Here is a 23,892-nt window from a genome sequence, read left to right on the forward strand (position 1 = left end):
TTCTAAGCACAGCACCCCGCACGGAATTCCGTGGCACGCTGGCACTATCCTTCAGTCTAACTTCCCATCAGCACAAATGGCTCTGTGGCTTTTGAGCTGGAGCTGTGTTGTGTTCTTCTGTCTTTAAGCATGAACCAAGAAAGCTCATGCCTGAGAACTACAAGTTCTGGAAGTCTGAGTAAGAGATGTTCACTGTCCTAAGAGTCTTAAGATTGTTTAGAAACAAACACACACCACTTCCCCTTCCAACAATAACAACCAACCAACCAGGGACCAACACGAAGAGTAAAGAGAAGGAATGTCTTTATGTCTCGTTATAGGTAACAAGTTTAGAGATGAGATGTAGACTTGCCCACAGCTCTGGAGAAAACTATCTAGGGAGAGAACCCAAACCTCCTGCAAAACCATTTCTCCCTGCCTTTTGTACCAAGCAACTTGCTAATTTGAGAGTAATATTGTTCCAGTTCTCAGGCTATCGAGACTGATGTAATATTTTGGCTGCAGTCAGGTGGATCATCATAAATTTTCTGGAACTATTTCCAGTTCTCTGTTTCTTTTCTTATAAACAACTTCTTGCACTTGGCAAATTCAGTTTATCTCAGAATGCCAAAACTATGGGTAAGTTTTCTACTAATTTCTAAAAGTAAGTCTTTTACTGTTTTCTCTAAAAGCAGAAATGATAATTGTGAGGGATCCTGCTTAATTTATGATTTTCCATATTTCAGCAGTTTCTACTATTTCTACAAGACATGGTGGTGATGTAAGAGTGTGATTTTGTGGCACCTTAAGCCAAACTAAATAGGGATTGCTGCAGTCTCACCCACCCCTTTTTGCCCCCAAACGTCTATGCTTGCACTTGCATTTATGTGGTTTTACAGTGCTTAAGCTGAGACGAGGAATTGATGTGACCAAAGCTAAGCCTGTCGAGCGAGGGAATAACAAAAATAAGAGACATCCCTTTGTTTCCTGAAGCATCGTATGATACAGCTGCACAAATGCTAATTCTGACAAAAGCAGAGGCCAGGAACATCAAGCTCAGGGTCAAAGTAGAGAGGCAGGAGCATGGCTGATATTGGAGATGGTGCAATGGAATTTTAAAGTATTGTAGGTGGTAATGAGAATACCAAGCCTTCAGCTCATTTTTAATGCCCTAGGTCTCTTCAAGATATTACCTTTCTCTGTGTTGGTCTGCATGGAGTGGGTGGTGTGGAGACACATGAGTGGAATCTGGCCTGAAGTGTGTTCTAATGATGATCTTTCATCAGGTCAGCTCTTTAGAGAGGGTGAGGGGCGATTCCGTCTCCAGACAAAGATAACAAGTTAGACAAGTGCCAGTCCCCAGCTGCAATTTGAGTATCCCGTGCTGTTTATTTGCACTGAGGATTGAGAACTGGTTCGGAGAACAGCAAGGGATGAAAAGGTTGGTTTTACTGACTCAAGTGTCCAGGCACCTCATCTAAGCTATAACACGGAGGCTCATCTTGCAAACAGAAGAAACATAGCTCTTTTCTTTTTTTAAGAGTCTTGGATACATAATAGACAACTCTTTTGCAACTGGGCAATGAGAATAGCAGAGGCTATGATGGCTGCAGGACTTTGATGTATTTTCTGCTCTCAAAAGCTGCAGCTTTTGCCACCTGTCAGTACCACAATGAGTTTTTAAACACTATCTAATAGAGCTCTACTACTGCATACAGCCAAAACTGAGAGCTCTGGGCTTAACTCCCACTCAGCTTTTCTCTGTGTATACCCATTTTTTTGCTCTCTTCTGGTTTTGGTGAAACTGTGGTTGCCAGATTTGATTCAAACAGCTGCTTTTTGCTGCCAGTTTTGTGTAGTTTTATGCTCTGATGGCCTCACCAGCTACTGAGAAAGTACTTTTGTAACCAAGAATTGGACAGAAAAGCTATCTGTGACCTGCTGGTTTACTGGTAAAAGCAGGATTACAAGAAGCTCAAAGAGAAAGTGAGAGAAATCACTTTCCTGTACTTTAGAGTTGGTTTGGTGGACACTATAGTGATGTTTTTCAAGGTGAGATGAAGGAGATGGATTGCTTACACCTAGTGAGGCACCCAGTAAAATATAAATAGAGGAACGGTGCAGCTGGAGAGCAGGATTCCTACTGGCTTTACACAGCACAGAGGTTTCCACATTAGTTGCTGTCAGCATGGAGACCCCTTGACATTATTAGGTCAAAGAAAGGTGCTAATCCATCACAGAAAATGGCTCCGCACTTGATTTATATTCATTTATCTTTGCTCTGCACAATGCTTTGTTCCTTGTCCTTCTTTGAATCAGGCCAGCCTAATATATTGGCATCTCAATCATCATTTGGCTCCTACTGAGATGAAGAAGCGGTGGTCAGGCCTGCGGGGCCGTAACAGTAAATCAGTGATTTATTAGTAAGAACAGGGCAGGAAGGTGACGAGGATCTTGAATGAAATAGGTAGTTAGAAGACTGTAGCATTTGGCTGTTCGCGTTTGATTATTCTGTCCCGGAGAACTGTAAAACAGCAAAATCGAAACAAAATCAAGTATCTTCAGGTTTCAGAGCATATTGTTAAAGTGGATTCCTTTGTCTTTGTATCTTGTTACGGTGACCCTGAAATAAGCTTGTGAAGGTGCGGGTGGAAGCTGAATGACTTTGCCCAGATGGCTACAGTGGGTATCGAATTCCATCGGTATTAAGAGGCGGCACATCCAGCTCTGCTGGCCCCCCCTTTGTTTATTGTGCCACTTTCCAGGGAATGAGGTGAAGGGAATGGAGACAAACGATATCAGGGGTTAAAGGATACAGAGCATTGTAAGTTCCTCTCAAGATCCTGAAAATTTCTAGGAAAAAGAAAGTATTTCCAAGATAAGAAAGCAGAAGTGGCTTTTACTTATTGGACTGTTTTCTAGCACTCTCCCATTCTTTAATTCCTTCAGCAGGGAATGTTTGGGGGTTTTTCCCGTTCCTTTCCCACCAGATATCTGTTTCCAGCCTCTCTGAGACTTGTGTTTGCTCCTTTCCCTTCCGTGTTCCTGTTGTATTTCTTGTTGGTAAAATAACAGGTCTAAAGTACAATTTAGACTCCAAGTAAATCTACATTGTGGAGCACCCGGGTTTCAGATCCGAGTGAATTTCTCCTCTTTACTCCTCAGGTGTGCTGTTGGTTGGTTTTTATTTCAGGAGGAGGAAGAGATATATGTTTGTTTCTCAAATATCTTCAGATTCTTAGGACAGTAAGCATCTCAGATCCTATTCCAATCTTTATTCCTTATCTGCATTTTGAAATTCCCTAAATGGAACTGCAGTGCAGTCTGGTTTTAGCCTTTACCAGCTTGTCCTTTTTAACTGAACAGTCTCTCATTTGAACACTTGCATCAATAATTTGGTGAAAGGAATGGAGTGCTATTTGAGGAAAAAAGTTTTCTTGGATAGTTGAGCCTCCCCAGATTTACATCTGCCATGGTTCTTGCTTTTGCTTTCCTCTGTGACAAATTTAGAAAGCCTTCTAAGACGTTTTTTTTTCTTGGCAACAGTCAAAGCTATTAATGTTACTGGGATATAGTGGTTGCATACAAACAGCTGGATCCCAAAAGTGATTACTTATGTGGGATGGGATTATTTACATGGCAGGAACCTTTGCTTTTCAACTACTTCCATGCTGCTGTAGAGATGCCATGCGCTGCCATCAGAGAGAAAATCACAATGTCAACCAGAGCTGGTTTCCTACATCTCACATCCCACAGAATTTGCCAGCAGGGATGGGGCTGAGATGCTCTTCTGGCAAAACTGCAAGAAATGCCACTTTATTTTTCATTTAGCAGTGAGAATTCCATAAAACATAAAGAAAATGATTTTTTATTCTTTCTCTGGTATAAATGGTGGGCAGAAATCACAATATTGGTTTTGCTGTTGTCAGTGAAAACAAGCACTTCTGTATTTGGAGCCGTGGCTGTGCTCCTGTCAAAACTGTTCTGGCACGTGTGTCCATGCTCTCTGAGCTACAAGAATTCCTCCTTTCCTTTTTACTTCTGCCATGAGGCAGTTTTTCCTGTTTTTTCATCATCTCACCTGAAGGCAATCACGTCTACAAATAATTATGTTCCAAGTGTCAAGAAAATAATTGCCCACTGTGAGATGGTGTAATTGGAAACTAAAAACGTGAGGAAGCTTTAAGAACACAGCACACTGGCTAAATCAGTTGGCTTGAATGATTGAATCCTTTGTAGATAGGGAGCGCAGGTCTAATGAAGATATCAAAATGCATTTTCCCTGTTTTAAAAGGAAAATAAAATACAAGATTGAGACTGTGGTTTTCATCCTCTATGCAGATGCTATCTGGAACATGTGGAAGTGTTCCTAGATCATAGAACAGTTTGGGTTGGAAGGGACCTTAAAGATCATCCACTTCCAACCCCCCTGCCACGGGCAGGGACACCTCCCACTGGATCAAGGCTGCTCAAGCCCCATCCAACCTGGCCTTGAACACCTCCAGGGATGGGGCAGCCACAGCTTCCCTGGGCAACCTGTTCCAGGGCCAACCACTCTCATGGTGAAGAAATTCCTCCTTATGTCTAGTCTAAATCTGCCCCTGTCCAGTTTATACCTGTTGCCCCTTGTCCTATCACTCCAAGCCTTTGTAAACAGTCCCTCCCCAGCTTTCTTGTAGCCCCTTCAGGTATGGGAAGGTCGCTGTAACGTCTCCTTGGAGCCTTCTCTTCTCCAGGCTGAACAACCCCAACTCTCTCAGCCTGTCAAAGAATGATGTCTATCCAGTGTGAGCGCTGTAAACACTGCTGCTTTTTATGCTTATGCAAAAAAAAGATGCTGTTTTAGAATAAAAATACAGGCAACCTGTTTTTTATTCTGAGATATTAAGAGTTACAAAACAATGCTGGGGATCCATCAATCAAAGCAATTTTCTGACCAATTATTTCAATGTAAATGTCTATAAATAACATAGTGGTAACAACATTCTTATGAAAACAAAATTCAAAGAGGTTCTGTTTGAAAAGTGAATACTTGCTCAGGGCAGCTCTATTTAGGGCTCTAATGGAAGTGTACAAGTTATGCTTTTTATACAAACTATAAATGGCTACAACCAAAAGGCTTAGACTTGGAAGTGTGTTTGGCTCTTACGTGATGTGAGAGGCATACCAGAGTCTTGTAGAGGAATTGTTGGGGTGTTTTCTTCTGTTAGCTTTACAAATATTGCCGAATTCTTACGGTGTTGCTACCCTTAAAGGGTAGGTTCAAAAATAGATATTTTATCTGCTATTGTTTGAAATGGGGGTTGAGCCTTGACAGGCTGAATCCTGGGGAGAGTACAAGCATGGTGATGATGATGATGAGGGAACAAGCAGGGAGGATGCAGACTCAGAAGTAGAGAGTAAAATAAGTGCTAGAAGCCAAAGCAAGTGGCATATATCAAGCATGAATGTAAATGGTATGAGATGGTCCTTTAGTGCTACTTACGATGTGAGAAGTGGACTAAGGTGTGGCAAAGATAGAGGGCAAAATGCAGCAGTTGGTGAACAAGTGGAATTCCTCAGCTCCACTTCTGAGTCTTTAAACAAATTGGTCGTGGTTGAAAAGCTCTTCAGGATGAAGGGAGGAAACAGCAAGTTGCAAAATGTTATCATTAGTAAAAGAATAATTTGTTGTATTGTGGGGGGGAAAAAGAAGTGCTAAATACTTTGTAGAATGGCTTGGGTTGAAAGGGACCTTAAAGAAACACTTCCAAGTGTTTGTTTGGGGAAATAAAAATTAAAAGAGGAGCACATTCTCCTCTCAGATAGAATTGGTGCTGATCTTCAGTGCTATTAGAATACTCCTAGAGAGTAAACCCTGTCTAATGGTGCACATCGAACACAAACATTGTTGTCTGTATGGTGGAGGTTTGTGTCTATACTTGTCCCAAAAACTTGTGCTCACCAAAGCTAATACTGGGCTCCAGGCAGTTTTGGGGTAAAAACAACAAGGCTTGTGATTCATGAACTACTCATGCATGTAAATACTGGTGTGAGCAATTTATTGTAGCTACTCTGATAACAATATTGGTATCCAATCTACGATATGCTGTCTTTTTCCTCATGAATTATCCAGGATACACCCACCCAAAGTTTTGTGTTGTCTGGGCAGTGACTCAAAACCTGAATCATTTTCAGCTGCTGGCACAGTCTGCATGTCATCGTCCTAGCGAGACTCCAGACCTTGCCCTCTTGAGGTCAGATTTTATAGTCTCAGGACTGTGCTGTGTCTCATATAGATAAAATTTCAGTCTTATACTGAGTGACAGATGCATGTTTCACCCTAAAAATCAAATCTGTCGAGCCTGCGTTGCTGGTAGCTAATGGAGACGATCCTTGGGTCATGGAAAGAAGACCAGTCCTTGAAGAGCTGTAGTTTGGTTATGGTTGACTTCTTGTTTCTTCCTGACTTACTAAAGTCAGTGTAGAATAAACACCTCTTAGGATGCTCTAAATCATTGACTGATGGAATCACAGTCTTGCTGTTTGTTATCAAGTGATCACAGTTTCTAATATTTTACTTTAATCCATATTTGCTACAGCCAGGAAAGTCTAACGAGGATGGACCTGTATAAAGAAGTTGATGGGCTGAGGTGGTGTAGAGTAAGGTCTTTGAAAAGATTACTGTGGAATAGCTGAGAGGGACAGCAGGGGATTATTCTGGAGTTTTGCCTTTGTTAGATTCTCCATCTAGATGTTCCCTAAGAAAAAGAACTGTGAGTGACAGAGGATATAAATTTACTGTCCTCTTTTTGTGTTTGGCAAGCATACAGATCACGGGATGTATAAATAGAAGAATTGAACACAAGTAAAGAGAAGTCATTATGGCATGTACAAAGAGCTTAGTCAGACCACATCTGGAGAACTGGGCATGATTCAAAGACCATATTTCAGGAAGGACAGTGAACAATAAGGAACGGATTAGAAGAGGGTATTGTAGAGGGTATGAAGGCTCTAGTTGGTGCCTGCAGTTGCTGCAGTCCCACTGGTTGCTCCAAATGAAGCTGGTTTTACTGTAAAAGCACCTGAACTGGAGACATCTAAAGAATTCCAAGGAAATTGAGAAAATGGTATAAACCTCATCTCCCTAACATTTCTAATCCTTACAGTAATAGACTTAGTGTTTCTGGAGTTGCCACTATTTGCCCGTTCTCTCTCTCTTTTAATAATGTTTGGGTTTTAGCTTTCATATATTGTTTCTTGTGTGTGCGTGCGTATACTTTCTTATTTATAAATTCTCATGGTATTTTTGCTATGTTTGTCAGAATTACTCTCCTGATATTGTATCCACATCAAAATCTCTGTTAGGGTAAAGTGCATTTTGCCTTTCTTAGCCCTCTCAGTTGGGTAAAGCTTCTCTTCTTGTACCCTAAGCTCTCTTGAGGTGGAATTATACGTTGTCACAGTGTCTTTTCATCTCAGAAGTAGCTTTGGGATAGTTGAAGGTAAAAGGAGCAACGTAAATGAAAGATGAACTGTTGCTAAAGGGCAGGAGTTGTCCTATTGTCACCTATGGGAAGTGGGGACACTGCTGAAACATTGAGTAGCTTGAAGGAGTAAGATGAGAATGAGAAATGAAGCAAAAACGCTGCTTCTGTCAGACTACCCTTAACAGGAATGAAGCAATATCCTCCTTTTCCAGATAAGTGGACTGGGGCACAGATTGAGTAAACTGGTCAGGCTTTACACAACTAGTTAATGCTTAGTCTTCTGCCTGTTGGGCCACAGAATGTTTTTGGCGCAGGATTCTGGTTTTGTATTTCTTTCACAGTGTTCATAGTCTATTTATAGCACGCCTCATAAAACTTACTCTCTGTTTTTTTCATTGATATTTACAGCCTAATATGGGGTTTTCTCTTTAATGGGCTTTACTGGATCCTGAAAATAAAGAGTCCTAGAAATGTAGGTGGTTTTCTCTCTCAGCCTGACGTTGCAGTCTAGTGGGGGCCTTTGCTTGTCCTCAGAGCCTACGTAGAAGATCTGGTAAACCACATGTGCAAAAAATCATAATGGATCAGCCTTGGTTTAGGGATGAAGTTGTTGACCCTCTAGCATACATAGAATCACAGAATCATTAAGGTTGGAAGAGTCCTCTAAGCTCATCCAGTCCACCTGTCAGAAGTTTTTCCTGATATCCAGTCTGAACTACTCCTGGTACAACTTGAGGCCATTTGCTCTCCTCCTATCACCTGTTACTTGGGAGAAGAGACCAGCACACACCTTGCTGCAACCTCCTTTCTGGTAGTTGTAGAGAGTGGTAAGTTCTCCTCTCACGCTCCGTTTCCAAAGCAGTTGTTGTCATAGTACTACGAAGCATTTGCAGTTTGTATTTACAGATCATATCCTCAAAGGTCTTTTATTATGATGTATAAAATAGGTAGCACAGTTCTACAAACCCAGAGTAATGCCCTGCAGTTATGCTATTTCCTTCAAATCTCTGGATCCAGGTTGTGAGAGCAATGGCTTCATGTTGACCAATTTCATCCAGGCAGGGTCGAAGGGGACAGGGAGACGTGGCACTTCATGGAGTGGTTTAGTAGACACTGTGGTGTTGGACTGACAGTCAGACTGCATGATCCTAGAGGTCTTTGCCAACCTCTATGATTCTATGAGCTGGACTTTGCAAAGACCTGGTTCTGATGCGTGAGCTTGACAGTTGCTTCTCTTCCTCTGTCCTCCTCCATCTAGGAAATGGGGACAACCACCACCTTATAAAAGCACTGATACCTTTTACCTTGCAAAGTACGCTGCTGCTGCTGCTGAAGATAACATTTGCTGTGGTTTTGGGCAGTCATTAAAGGAAAAGCCAAGACCATGTTCCCTTGAGCTCAGGTTCAATTATTCACTTGGGGCCAAGCCAGGCTAGTGGTTGTCCGGAAGACCACAGGGATATTGAAGTGGGACTAATGACTCAGTAGATACTTACTTGGTACTAAACCAAGGCCTTTCTCCTACATTTATAGTCATTTATCATCTTGTAGATGAGAGGTGGATTCAAATATAATTGTTCTTACAGGTACTTCTTGCCTTCTCCCATACAAATTCCAGCAAAATTCCATCATTTTCATAGCAAAAGACATCAGACACATGTGTCCAGAAGTGTTGGATTAGGAGAGCAGCTCTTTGGTGGGGTGATTCACTTGGGCACTTGCAGAAGATTTAAAGATTATCTCTCTCTGCTTGAAGCTCCTCCCTCTTCTGCTTTTCCTCCTGTTTTCAATTACAGTATTCCTGTTTAATGTGGATGCAGATACAACCATGTTTGATTTTTTTTTTTTCTTATTGCTGATGGAGATAAACTGAAAGAGATGCCTGCCTGCTTTATAGCAGAAGCCGCATTATTTCCCTGTATGTTAGCAATTAGATGCATTGTTTCCTGATCACAAGTCTTTCTCACAATCTATAGCATGACTGTAGTTAATTATAGAGCCTGATGTGTTTAGATTTGAGTAAGTTATGTCAAGAACACTTTGGTTGCCTGTTTTTTGGGGGGCGGTGGGAGTGTTTGTTTGTGTTCTGTCAGAATGATTCTGGCTCATTTCATAAAATAAAGGAGTGTTGAGCTTTTCTGGCAGGGGTAGCGCAGCAAGAAGAAAGCCCAGCTCCAGGAATTGGCACTAATTCTAGGTAGCGCCCTGGACTCGGAATTGATTGGCAAGAGGGAACTGCATGGCATTGTGTGGCTCGATAGAATGGGAAACAAAAAACCAAGGAAAGCCTTGAATGCTCCTTGCCATGAAGAATTACAGGACTTTGTACAAGGTGACAGCCGTCCTGATGACACGGCCAAATTCCAATGTGGGAACTGTAATTGCAATTGGATGAGGTTTTTGCTGGGTCCATTGAAATCGGTGGGATTTGGCTGTTCACATCAGTGTAGTCAGATCATCACCGTCAGCCTTTAACGTTTTGGCCTTCCAAATCGCAGCGAAGTTCACTGGGATCAACCATCGTCGTTCTCACCTCACAGAATATTTCTTAACGGATTATATCACAAGCCAAACACTGCAAAATTATGCTGATGCTGGAGACCAAGACCACTTTTTCTTACTTAGTTTCCTAATACATTTTTGTAGCGTATTCATAGCAGCTCTAATTTCCCATATGTGGCTTTTTGCAGTATTAGGGGCTTTCAGAAACAATCTATAACATATCAAGACGATCCTGAATCTTTGAAGTCTTTCCTATCTGGTTGGTTTTGCCAAGTAGATACTTGTTTCCTGTTGTTCTAATTTGTATTATGGTAGCGATCAATAAGGGTCGGCGCTGTGTTGGGTGCAAAGCAAACACAATGCACAGAATCCTTGCCTAGAGAACTGCTTTTATTCTGGCCAAGAGAGAAATCAATACACATTATATTGTCTCGTAGACTTTACAGGTTTATTAAAACCAAAAAAGGCATTTTTTTCTGTGTCGGTATTTTATGGTGTATGGCTCTGTCATCATTATATTTCTGATTCTAACCTTTCATGAATCCAGCCAGTGCATTTCTGAAATAAGGGAGTTCATACCCTGGGCAATTTCCTTGAGGAATCCCAGACAGCAGAATTTGAGTGTTTTCCAGACAGGTCTCCCTGGCCTTTTGCCACTTGTGAGTGGCCCCATCTTAACCTCCAGACATCGTGTAAGTGTTTGAAAGTCATCAAATGACTGATGAGTGAATCACTAGGAAGTTGTCTCCCAACGTGAAGGATTTAAACTGGAGAAAGCACAGAGAAAATCATTACAGCAAGGTAAAAATGATGGGGAGTCCTTTTTCGTGAATGTAACGTGCAAGCAGCATGAAGATGTGTAGTTTACGAATTAGTTAAAATAAGGTTTTTAAACATTAATATCAGGTAGCCTGATCTAGTGGGAGGTGTCCCTGCCATTCTATGGTTCTATGATGATTCTATAATCCTGAATTCTAGCGATAGTGTTTTTTTTTTAATTAACCAAGATTTAAGTATGGGCTCCAAGCCTGGATGAAATTAGAGAGAGACTATTGATTTGAGCATGGCTTAGATCAAACCTCAACAGCCCAAGGAGTGAAGAAGTCCCCCTCTCTCGAACAGCGTGAGGCGGCGCGCTGTAGCAACTCAATTGAAAGCACATTTTCAGCTCTGCCATTAAGGCACAGCTGGCTAACAATTTATTTCTGATATTTCCATTGACTTTGAAACAGAAGATGGAAATAAAGGCATATCTGTTCTACCTCAGTTAATATACGAAACCTGTCCATGGGCACTTGCTGCCAGTGATCTTAAAGGCAGTCATGACTGGGTGAAATTCCAGTTAAGCAGTTCCTGAGATTCCCAATTATTCTGCTTTCCTAAAGAATTTGAAATTGTTGTCTGTAATTCGATGCTTTTGAATAGCAACTAAAAATGTTTCCACAGTCTGAGCTATGTCCAGGGAAAAGTCTGTTCACACTCTTGGACATCTTTCTGCTTTAAGAGGTGCAGCAGATCTGCCAAGGGCCTTGGCTATGATGTGATTGCTCCCCAGGAGCAGAGCTGTGCAGAATTCTGCATGGGCCGTCGGTCCGATTCTCAAGCAAGGCAAGTTCTGGAGAACTTGGGTCCCTCTCTGAGCATCCCATGGCAATTCAGAGGCTGGCATCGAGTTCTGCTCCTGTAATATCAAGGTAGAATCGTATTATAGTTTGGGTTGGAAGGGACCTTAAAGATCATCCAGTTCCAACCGCCCTGCCATGGGCAGGGACACCTTCCACTGGATCAGGTTGCTCAAAGCCCCATCCAACCTGGCCATGAACACCTCCAGGGGTGAGGCAACCTCCAGGACATGGCCAGGGTTGTGTAGGAAACACAACATAGCCCACATCAGAGTAAATATTGTTAGAGCAGTGGTGTGCATGCCTGAATGGTTCATTCCTGCACAGTAATTACGTACTGGTTCACATTATTGTCTTGTGGGGAAAACATGTCCTTGAATGTCAGGAAATAAATAGGCAGTTTTAACGTGGTTTCAAACAGTGTTTTGACATGAATTGGTTTCTTTCAATTACAGTTCTGCCTATTTAGCTAGCCATGGTTCAAACCAGTGTTGCCACAGATATAAAAATACAGGAATGTGAATGCCAGGTAGAAATAGAAATTGCCCTTATGATTTATAACACCTTTTGACTGCAAATTTCTTGATTTGGGTGGGAGGACAACAGGTTCTGCCATTTGAGCTACAAGTAGTTTTTACAATTCAGTTGTCTCTGTTATCAAACAATGTGATTTTAATTGGTAGTAAAGATTAAGTCCTGTTCCTAATTATAATACCAGTGGGTAAAGCTACTGCAGATGTCCTTAAAGGGACCTACAGGAAAGCTGGGGAGGGGCTCTTGATCAGGGAGTGCAGGGATAGGATGAGGCGGAATGGTTTTAAGCTCAAAGAGGGAAGATTTGTATTACGTATTAGGAAGAAATTCTTAACTGTGAGGGTGAGGAGGCACTGGCCGAGGCTGCCCAGAGAAGTTGTGGCTGCCCCATCCCTGGAGGTGTTCAAGGCCAGGTTGGATGGGGCTTGGAGCAACCTGATCTGGTGAGAGGTGTCCCTGCTCATGGTAGGGGGTTGGAACTGAGTGAGCTTTAGGGTCTTTTCCAACCCAAACCATTCTATGATTCTGCCTGAATTTCTGATCTGATGAGCAAAGAGCTTTTCCAACTCCACACAGTTACTGGAATTTTCTGAGAGAGGAAATCTTGAGAGAGGAATGGTTGGACTCGATGATCTGGTGGGTCTTTTCCAACCTGGTGATTTTATGATTCTGTGATTCCTGATTAACGTGCTGTAAGACGTAGTAATTGTGAAGTATGTGTCTTTCTCGCTGCCCATTTGGTCACTGCTCTCCATCTGCCTCCAACCCAGTGTCTAGAGGTGTTTTCTCTTACCTGCCAAGGTGTGGGAAGCCTTTGTGAAATCTTCATGTAATGAGGGCCTGATTCATATCCCATTGCCCTCCCTGGGAAAATCCCCAGTGGCATCATCAGGCTTTGGCACGTGGCTGGAGTCTCAGTAACTTCCTTACTTCTCTCGTACGTAAGGGGTATTCCTCAGCTGTACTAAGGCAGATGAGAACATAAATCTCACCCACAGCTATCTGCTAGGAGTAATTTTTCCAAAAGTAAATAAATCCTCCCTGTTTCCTCTTACCCACAGCACCTGGCAAACTGCTAACTGAGAAAATGTAGTTTCATTTGTAAGCCAACTTAAATAATTCTTCAAATCTTTATTTTTTAATTCCTTGTTAGAAAGCAGAACCAACTGAAACTGGCTGGCAGAGGAAACGTGCCCCCTTTTTTCCTCCCCCTCAACCTGGCTCAGTAATTAACTGCCCATTTCTGCTTTCGCCTCTGTGGAATTCTATGCCTCTATTTGAAACTTTTGACAAATCAGTCTATTTTCATTCTCCCTCTGCCGTAAATTCAATCCATATGTCTTAAAACATCCTTTCATAGCTTTGACATGGAAAAGGAAGTGGCTTAGGCTCTGCATAGGAGGCTCCAGTGTGTTTCAAGCAAGCTCTTCTTTGCATGCATCACTTCTGTTAGCTCCTAAAGCCTCGACTTCCTAATTATTCAGGTTACAGAGGGCATTGGCAGAGTTTTCTCCATTAACTAACAGTGATGTACAGTGAAAAAGCCCAACAGGATAAATCATTCCCTTATCCTCAAGCTATCCAGGAAGTTTTTGATGCAGCCCTTGGCTTTGCCACCAAGCAGGATGCAAAGCGGATGTGAAAAGGGTAGGGGAGATCAATTCAGCATGAAATTTCAAAAGAAAACATCAAGACGCAGAAACAAAGCTCATACACAATGCGCCGCCGTTCAGCTGGCAGGGGTTTGTTTGAGGAGAATGCTCAGCACCTATGTGACAGGAGGTCGCTGCCTAGGAGAAAAGCATCTCCACATCTAAGGCTGAACGGGGGTCAGAAGGTGAGGGTGGGAAGGAAGTGTAGGTCTAAGCTGGAATAGATCGGTACGGCTGCACATGGATCAAAGCTGGAAAAAATACAGGATGCAGCAGGGTAAGAGCACAGACAGTTGGGGCTGTAAGTGTCCTTGTCTGAAATCAAGGAATTGCAGGATGGATCTGTAATTAAAAATATAGAATTATAGAATGGTTTCGGTTGGAGAAGACCATGAAGATCATCCAGTTCCACTCTTCCCGACATGGTAGCAACTGAATACAACTGAAAATACGGTAGCAACAACAGTATGGGAACACTGCAAAAGGTTTTTTGGATCCACCTGTGCCATGGATGCAGTCTCACAATGTGTTTCATCAGATCCAGCCCCAGCAGGTCTGCTCTCCTACCTCAGTCTCAGTCACACATGCACACTCCCCACCTCGTGTTGGCTCTAGAGGTCACATTCCCACCCTTCCTTCTCTGCCGCTCAGAGCAATCATGTGGCCAAAGGCAACAAAATTCAGCTCGCTAATTTAAAGAGACGCTGTTCAACTAATGGATCTCTGGGAGGAAAGCAGGGAAGGCTTTTTTTGGTCTCTGTGTGCACTGACCTGCATTGTGGCTGCAGATCTGCTGTCTTCAACCAAAGATAACAGATGAAAAGGATGATGGGGGTGGGGAGGTGAATGACTGCACCTTTTAGAGGTTGCCTGCGTCTTAACGTGAAACTGTATGTCAAGGTTTTTGTAGCATTAGATTTAGATAGATATTAGGAAGAAATGTTTTCATGTGAGGGTGATGGGGCATTGGCCCAGGTTGCCCAGAGCAGTGGTGGCTGCCCCGTCCCTGGAGGGGTTCAAGGCCAGGTTGGATGGGGCTTGGAGCCCCTGATCCAGTGGGAGGTGTCCCTGCCCATGGCAGGGGTGGGACTGGATGGGCTTTGAGGTCCCTTCCAACCCAAACCATACTGTGATCCCCAGTCGTTGCTCCCATTCCCAGCCTATGCACCCAAATGGTCTCTAACTTGACAATGAGTTCTAGGGATATATGCAAAGCAGGATAGGGTCCCAATAATCACACAAAACTGCTTGCAAATCCTGTTCAGTTCCTTTACATTTAAAGTTTATGTGTGCAGGAAGATAAAATGGAAGGAGTGTGTGTGGTACGAGTGCTTGTGAGCAATGTAATTATCCATCTAATCTCTCTTTTTCATGGAGGGGTCATTTATAGCGATGAAAATATACTTAGCCTCAAAACTTGTGGGCGTAGTTTGGCACATCCAAAGGTTCATACATGTAGAAACCACAGTCTATGTGCTTGAAACCACACGCAGGTTCAAAGAACTGGCAAAGCCCATGGTTTTTGTTTTCAGGGTTGCAAAGATTGCAGCTATTACACCGTTTACCTTAGATGGACTTGAGGTTATCTTCCACACCTTTAGAAATGAGGCCCTTATATCTCACAATCTGCATACAGCTGCGTATGCACAGCTGAGTTGTTGTATAAACAATAGGAGAGACTTCACTAAAGCTTTTTACGTAGTTTTATCTCAACTGCAATTTGTTTCTAGTTTTTAAAGGCTGTAGAAACATCCAACCGTACTCCCTGGAGCCAAGTTTCACTGTTTCAGCCATTCCAATGATATTTAAAGCACTGTTTAATTTGATTTGAACTGTTTGAAAGACCTCAAGTCCCCCAAGAAAGATGCGAACGTGTTCAAGTTTCTTATCGCTCCTCTCAGTAGAGATTCTTGCTTTACCACTCCCATAACTTCACTCGTAACCGGACTGTTTGCTCTCATCCCCAGGTGTGCTGTCTCTACCTGCCTCCTTTAGCCCATATAACGACGGCTCTGTGTGCAGCGATGGACGGGCGGATGCTTATGCCCAGCTGGAACTCCGAACTTTAGAGCAGTCTCTGTTGGCAACTTGCGTCGGAAGCATCTCTGAACTGAGTAAGTCTCGGATATAACCGAATGCGAGTTTCTTTCAGTGAAGCAGGAGAACCAGTGCCACCACTATTGAGGTCAGTGGGAGAGTTGCCATTGTTGACAGTGCGAGCAGCACTTGGCTAATGTTGTGCAAGATTTAATTGTCTTGTGGTGCTGTTTATGAAAATTAGGTTGTTTCATTGGGCTACTTCGTATTGAATTCACTTTGGAGATGTGGCTTTTCTAGCCTTTTGGTAGTTAGGGGTGTCAGTGCCAACAGAAGATGAATGGTTTTGCCTTGATGCCTCTGGAGGCTTTCTTGTACATCTGTAGAACACAGCAATGGCACCTCCCTCAGATGGCAAAGAGGGTGCTCTTTGTTAATGTTTGTGCAGTGGAAATGTCAGGGGCGCAGGATATTCAAGGAAAAGCTTTCTGGTCACTTAAAAAACAAAAAAAACAGTGGAGGGAAAAAATCTGAGAGCACTTTGGTAAGTAAAACTTGTTCAAAACCTTCTTTTTTAATGGCAACCAAATGAAATGTTCCATCCCTAGACTATTCACAAAGCCCCTTTAATGTAAACAAAAATGATTTGCGTTTTCCTGGTCTACTTTTCCCTTGCAACGTTTCTGCTGGCATCACTTTCTTAGTCTCCACCATCTGAATGCTAATGAACATCAGGGCCAGCAAAGACCTTGTGGGTTTCACCATTTATTTTGCAACCTGCCTTAATTTGAGGTTTTCAAATTCCTTTAACACACCTCTATTTATCCTGGAACACAAGAGAACATTTGTAGCATGGGGCTGGGATTGAATACAGCTTCCTCTCTCTTCCCCCGTCCCTGCTTTGGCCAACTTGGTCATTACATCTAGTGAATAGATCTCCTGATACAGTTGCCTACTTTCCCTTTTTAAAAAAAAAAAAAAACGTTGCTGCACGTTGCCAGAAAAATAAAGAGAGTGAGTGTGTGAAGGAGAAGGAACGTTATTCTGAGCTGAAAATTTGAATTCCAGATGCATTTCTGCTGTAACTGCGCAGACTTCTATGTTAGTACCAGCGCTAGATTCATGATAATCTCGTAAAATGGTTACATCCTGGAGAGTCAGGAGCTACTGAAATGGAAATGCAGAGGTATTAGAAGGTTTTTCTGTTCTCAAGTGGGTTCTTAAATTGGATGTACTGTGTGACAAGTGAGTGCCACAGGTTGATGTTGTAAAGTAGGGCTTTTAATACTCCGATGATCTCCCGCTCTGCTCTGATGAGACCTCATATGGAGTCCTGCATTCCCTCTGGAATCCTCAGCAGAGGAAGGACAGGGAGCTGTTGGAGCAAGTCCAGAGGAGGCCACAAAGATGATTTGAGGGCTGGAGAACCTCCCATAGGAGGACAGCCTGAGGCAGTTGGGCTTGTTCAGTCTGGGTAAGAGAAGGCTCCAGAGAGACTTTATAGCAGTCTTCCAGTACGTCAGAGCGCTACAGAAAAGCTGGGGAGAGGCCCTTGATCAGGGAGTGCGGGTATAGGTTGAGGAGGAATGGTTTTAAGCTGAAAAGGGGGAGATTGAGAAGAGATCTTGGGGAGAAATGTTTTCCTGTGAGGGTGGTGAGGCATTGGCTCAGGTTGCGCAGAGGAACGGCTACCCCATCCGTGGAAGCGTTCAAAGCCAGGTTGGATGGGACTTGGAGCATCCTGATCTAGTGAAGGCGTCCCTACCCATGGCAGGGGGCTTGGAACTGGGTGATCTTTAAGGTCCCTTCCAATCCAAACCATTCTATGATTCTATCATCTGAACCTCTAATAACGGTGTCATATTTAGACATCCAGAAGCTTTGTGGGGGTTTCTCTTTTACCTGGTTAACACCAGAACTCCATGGGTTCAGCTGGAGGTTGTTTGGCAAATTCAGTGTATCTCTTTTAGATATAAATGAACAGATAATAACTTCCTAAGAATTTCAGAGGGAGGTGTGACTAATTCGTATGTGGCGCGACTGAGTTCAGGGCACTCTCTCAGGAACCAGCTTTGTGATGGAGCGACTATTTCAGTTCCATCCTTTCCCAGTATTGTAACTATAAGACACAATAGAGTAACGTTTCCTGTGAGAATTTTAGGGGAAAAAAGAGGATTCTCTCAAGGAAAAAATAGATCCTAGCTATGTATAGTAATCTATAGTAATGTTTTAGCTCACTGGTAGGGTGGTCACAAAGATGTAGTGTCTGAAGCCTTTATTGTAAAGCTCTTGAGAGTTTTTAATGCAGCACAATAAAAGGAGAGTAAGCAGGGTGTGCCCAAAGGAAGCTTCTTACACAAAGAGCAGCTTTATGTGGCTGCATAGCTGCTGTCTTGGGGTCATCACGCTGTGAAATCTTTAAAAATCTGCAGTCTTAAAATCTTTTCCGAGTAGAGACTGTGTAATAAAGGTTGCCTTCCTCCAGGCTTCCTCAAGTCCACCAGTACTCTGACACAGAGGCAGGCTGGCTCGAGTTCAAACCCCAAGAGGACTGAACAGCCTAGAAAGCTCCCGAATTGAGCTTCTTATAAGGCTCAGGGGCAAATTTCTGGCAAGGCTTGTGACAGTCAGCATGATACAGATTGGCTTTTTAATGAGAGAGTCAGGTCTTGTTATTCTGGAGAACCTCGCAGTTAAAGTGAGAATGAGAGAAGCAGACTCCTAGAAGAAGGGATTTCAGTATTGAACATAACATCATTCGTCACAAGTGCCTGGGTGTGAGGGTAGAACACCGTCACCTAGTTGAAAGAAATAGTAGCAGCCTCATAACATAAAATCATAGAATCACCAGGTTGGAAAAGACCTCTTAGATCATTGAGTCCAACCAATGGTCATGTCAACTATGAGATTAAAGTATTTGTACTGGTGTTACTGGGTTTGCCTTGTGCAAGCTGTGCTCCCAGGTTGGGCAGTCGGCGTTTTTCAAAGTAGTTTTTGTAGGCAGGTAAGAAACTGGTTTACATGGTTGGAAGGAGGAGAAAACCAGCAATAAAAGCAGCTAGAAAAATCACTGTAAAGCTGTTGTTCTGAGTGTGTGGTAACTGAGAGAAGTTTCATTCTAGATTCGTTTAGATTTTCTAGCAACTTGTAATTTGAAAGGAAGTTACATTTCCCAGACAACCTGTAGAGTGGCAGCTTGAGGAAGCCTTATTTGAAGGAAAAAGAGTCTGTGCACACAAAAGACATTTCTCTTAGGTTTTATTTAGTTCAAAAAGTGTTCTTAATAGGACTGTGGATTCATAATAAAGAAGTACTTTGGCATTCTTTTTCTTTGTGCAGGTGATTTGGTATCGCGAGCAATGCACCACATGCAGTGCTTGAACACCATCCGCCCAGGAATGAGCCCCATTCGGCAAACCCGGCAGCAGCAACCCATCTCCTGGTCCCCTGATGCTCTCCACACCCTCTACTACTTCCTACGCTGTCCTCAGATGGAGTCCATGGAGAACCCCAACCTCGACCCTCCGAGAATGACCCTGAACAATGAACGGTATGTAGGTTGGTCAACTGGGAATTGGGCCAAGAAGGTCTCCTTGTGTAGAGTAACTGGGCAGCTCAGGCAGCTTTGTGGGATGCTACCTATCAGGCATCAGCTATTCCTGCAGTCAGGCCAGATTACGTTGTCAGCCTTGCCAAGTTTATGAAGCCTTGGAATTGGAACTGGAAAGTGAGCTGTTTTTTTCATGCAGTCTTTCCGAGCGAGGCATATACTGTACGCTGCCAACAAGTCTTGTCTAGAGACGCTGCCAAAAGTGCATGTGGTTGCCTAGAGCAGTAAAGACCCTTACCGAAGAAAATCTTACCTTCTGAATAGCGCCAATTAACAATTGTCATTGGGAAATTTGGAATGACAAAAAGTGATGTCATTTGCCGTGGAGAGGATTGAAGGGATTTATGAATGTCTTCTTAAGGATTACTTCAGTTGATGCTGTTTGTCTGGTCTAGAAAGAAATTTATGTAGGAAGCCAGTAACTAAACAGAAAATGCAGCGGGTCTCCCTACCTTCTGCCAGCATCCTAACTGACTCTGAAAGTAGGTCCATTATTGGAGTGGGTCAGAAATTTTCCAGCGGGATGTTTTTTCTGTTAGAAACCTCCCTGGTTTCCTTCCTGCCCAGCTCATTGGCAGGCTGCCTGGCAGGCTGGTGGCAGCGGAGAGCTGAGGAGCCTGAGAGCCTTGGCCACAAGCTGAGTTCCTTGACAGGTCAGGCAGCTCCTGCTCCTCAGCTCAAAGGCAGCTTGATAGCTGGCATCCTGCAGAGAGACCCAGGCCCCTCTGGACTTGTTAGGTTTTCTCAGTTTGAAATGCATATCCGATTTTGTATTTATTTCAGAAATCTTACATAAATGGGAAATTCAACCGTATTTGAGAAGTCATGGCAGTCCAGTGTTCCTGATACTGGCCCAGGTTGCCCAGAGAAATTGTGGCTGCCCCATCCCTGGAGGTGTTCAAGGCCAGGTTCGATGGGACTTTGGGCAGCCTGATCCAGTGGGAGGTGTCCCTGCCCATTGCAGGGGGGTTGAAATTATATGGTCTTTAAGGTCCTTTCCAACCCAAACTATTCTATGGTTCTATGAATTAAGGGAAGTTGAAGAGAATAGGAAGAGGCACAGCTACACGACTTTGAGCCTGTTGGTAGCTCAATTTTTAAAGTTCACTAATCGTAATCCAATGCCTTACTTGGTTCAAAGTGGTTTATTTTGCATTTCATGTTTGCACACTGTGCAAAAAAAGTTTTCATGGGCCCAGATTCTGTAAAGTTGCACCACTGGTTCCCACAGTTGTACAGCTGAAGCTGCTGAACAGCTTTTATCAGAAACATAGATTAAGCTTTCTATTTTGTGTTGTGCTCTTTTCAGTGCTCTCAGTATAATGATGTTACCGCAGCTACTTGTTTTGTACACCGAGGATAATAAATGAGTTAAATCAGGAGTGCAGTTATCTCTCCAATTGCTCCCAAACAATGCTTTTCACACGGTTCACTGGAGTTTTTTTGGAATGCAGGCTACAACTCTATTCTGTTTTAAAATCCACACTAGATTCTATAACAGCTGGTGTAAGGGAAATTTCTGCCATTTTTTTCTGAACAGCACTTAACAGTAAAGGAAATTAAAAAGGATATATTAAACTGGAGCAAAAACTGACATTAGGGTGAAAAAAGCAGAACCTGAGGACTATTGGGTTAAACGGTTTGCTTTGAAGTGTTTATGAAATCTGGAGATGAAATTAATACTGCCTGATGCACCAGAAAAATGAACATCCAACCGTGTCTTTCACTTGCTGCAAGATGTGTTTGTATGTGTCTTGCTCTGTTGACCTCTGCACATGTTATTTAGCATAGCCAGTGGGTTAAATATTGCTAGCAGCACTTTATACCGGAGATAGTTTATTCCTTCCTAGCTTAAGAGGAGAGATGGCTGAGGCTGCGTGTGAGACACTGGACTCGTGGCGTGATAGTTGAGGGCACTGATTCACCTAATGTGCCTTGGCAAAGCCGTGCAGCCCAGTTCTTTTATTCTTTCCTGAGCTGTGCTAAATCAGCTGCAAACTCTGCATTGCTCTTTTGTGCATTTATACTCTCGCTCTGGAATATACTTGTTTTGTGCACTTCAATCCCTGTTTGTTTTGTACTGAAAAACATCTCGGTCTCAAACAAGGACAAAAAACGCTGACCTATTCTGTGTTTACCCATGCTTCAGTTTTGAGGTTGCTGTGTAAAACTATCAGTATTGCATCTTAAATTTAGCAAAGAGAGGCTGTTAGAACCGCAGATTTGCTAAAACCTGATTTTGGGAAGATCTGTGACCGACATTGGTTCAGTGGAATTGCAGTTGTTCAGTGCATCTAGAGACCTGACCACCTACTGTCCGCCTTGCTTGGCTTTCTGTTGTCCGTGAGCTCTGTGTCACACTGCAAAGCAAAGTGCTGTAGAAATCATAACACTGTTGGGTCTCAAAGGTCTTTGCTGTTCTTCAGTTCAACACAAAGGCAAGTATAGAATTAATCTCTCACAGGATTCTGCTTAGGAAACTGGCTGCCTCTGCCTGGCCAGGCGCACACTCTCCTGGGTGGAAAACTGGTTGGCTGGAGGGCCCAGAGAGTGGTGGGAAATGGAGTTAACTCCAGCTGGAGGCCAGTGACAAGTGGTGTCCCCAGGGCTCAGTGCTGGGTCCAGCCCTGTTCAATGTCTTTATCAATGACTTGGATGAAGGCATCAAGTGCACCCTGAGCAAGTTTGCGGATGACACTGAGCCGGAAGGAAATGTCAGTCTGCTGGAGGGTAGGGAGGCTCCAAAGGGATCTGAACAGGCTGGACCGCTGGGCTGAGACCAGTGGCTTCATTGGTCACTGAGGTTCAAAAAGGCCAAATACTGGGTCCTGAAGTTGGGGCGCAACAACCCTGAGCAGCTCCAGACTAGGGGAAGTCTGTCTAGAAAGCTGCCTGGAGGAGAGGGACCTGGGGGTGTCGGTTGACAGCCGACTGAACATGAGCCAGCAGGGGCCCAGGTGGCCAAGAAGGCCAATGGCATCTTGGCTTGGATCAGAAACGGTGTGACCAGCAGGTCCAGGGAGGTTCTTCTCCCTCTGGACTCGGCACTGGTGAGACCGCTCCTGTGTTCAGTTCTGGGCCCCTCACCACAAGAAGGATGTTGAGGCTCTGGAGCGAGTCCAGAGAAGAGCAACAAAGCTGGTGAGGGGGCTGGAGAACAGGCCTTATGAGGAGCGGCTGAGAGAGCTGGGGTTGTTTAGCCTGGAGAAGAGGAGGCTGAGGGGAGACCTCATTGCTCTCTGCAATTACCTGAGAGGAGGTTACAGCAAGGTGGGTGAAGGTCTCTTCTCCCAAGTAACAAGTGATAGGGCAAGAGGGAATGGCTTCAAGTTCTGCCAGGGAAGGTTAGATTTGACATTAGGAAGACATTCTTTATCGAAAGAGTGATGAAGCATTGGAACCTGCTGGCCAGGGCGGTGGTGGAGTCTCCATTGCTGGAGGGGTTCAAAAACCATGTAGATATGGCACTTTGAGACGTGGTTTAGTAGGCACAGTGGTGTTGGGCTGGTGATCGGACGGGATGATGTTAGAGGTCTTTTTCAACCTTCATGACTTATGCACCCAGGCATCATAAGCAAAACATTTGAAATGTTTCCACAATAGCTGCAGCTGCTTGCTGTCTGACCAAACCCTGACCCACCTGGAACCCCCACATGACCTTATTTGCTGCACAGACAGTAAACCATCCATGTTTGGTGTCAAACAAGCCATCTGAGGAGGTGTTTTGCAAATATAGAGTGCCACTTGAGCAGTATTTCGGCAAACAAATTAGACCCTGAGGTGAGAACGAGCTGCTTAGCTTAGTAAGGATACACCTGACTGCCCTAAGAGCTCCTCTCTGCCATCAGAGAGAACATCTGTCTTGATGCTGCAAAAAAAGTGGCTCTGCTGGGCAATAAGATTTTTTTTGTTTCTGAGAGATCATAGTTTGTATTATGTCAGAGTTCAGACAATGTGGGTTTGGACCATGAAGAGTAAGCAGACGCGTGGCACTCCTTCTCTCTGCTCTGTTTCTCCTCTGGGTTGTTTCCCGTTGCTTATGTCAGGCTGGCTGAGCTTGGGAGCACTCTGCAGCGTGAGCTCATGTCCCAGAGCAGCAGAGCGAGTTTGCTGGGATTGTTTGGGATACTGCAACTTGAGAAGGGCCATCCAAAGGTAAAAGTTTCTTTCTCCCTTCTTCACTTTCTCCTAAGTGGAATATAAAACCTTTTGTCTTGTTTTTAATGGTGTGTCAAGGCAAGAATGCTCTCTCAGTGATACTTATCTTAAGGAGTATTTATCTGCTCCCCATAGAGCACAAATCCACGTCCATTTTATAGTCTCATTTTCCATCTGGGTGGATTAGTCCACCCTAGGTGAATGGGCTAAGATAGCAGTCCAGCCTTAAAGCTGGGTATAGATGCCATTGACTCCTCTCACCCTATCTCTGTTGGGTTGTTTTGTGTTGGTACAACACTTCTTGTAGGAAAAATAGCATGATCTAATAC

General features: G+C 43.6%; 1 protein-coding gene across 1 annotated transcript in view; it reads left to right on the plus strand.

Annotated features, from left to right (window-relative positions):
• ABTB2 (ankyrin repeat and BTB domain containing 2) overlaps nucleotides 1-23,892 on the plus strand; it is a 150,014-nt gene that overhangs the window by 78,163 nt on the left and 47,959 nt on the right. The window contains exons 2-3 of the mRNA XM_069857363.1: nucleotides 15,726-15,872; nucleotides 19,135-19,345. Coding sequence (XP_069713464.1) covers nucleotides 15,726-15,872; nucleotides 19,135-19,345 — 358 coding nt within the window. The remainder of the gene's footprint in view (nucleotides 1-15,725; nucleotides 15,873-19,134; nucleotides 19,346-23,892) is intronic.

The sequence above is a fragment of the Phaenicophaeus curvirostris genome, chromosome 5 (genome assembly GCF_032191515.1).
Source record: "Phaenicophaeus curvirostris isolate KB17595 chromosome 5, BPBGC_Pcur_1.0, whole genome shotgun sequence".
In the NCBI taxonomy this organism is placed as follows: domain Eukaryota; kingdom Metazoa; phylum Chordata; class Aves; order Cuculiformes; family Cuculidae; genus Phaenicophaeus; species Phaenicophaeus curvirostris.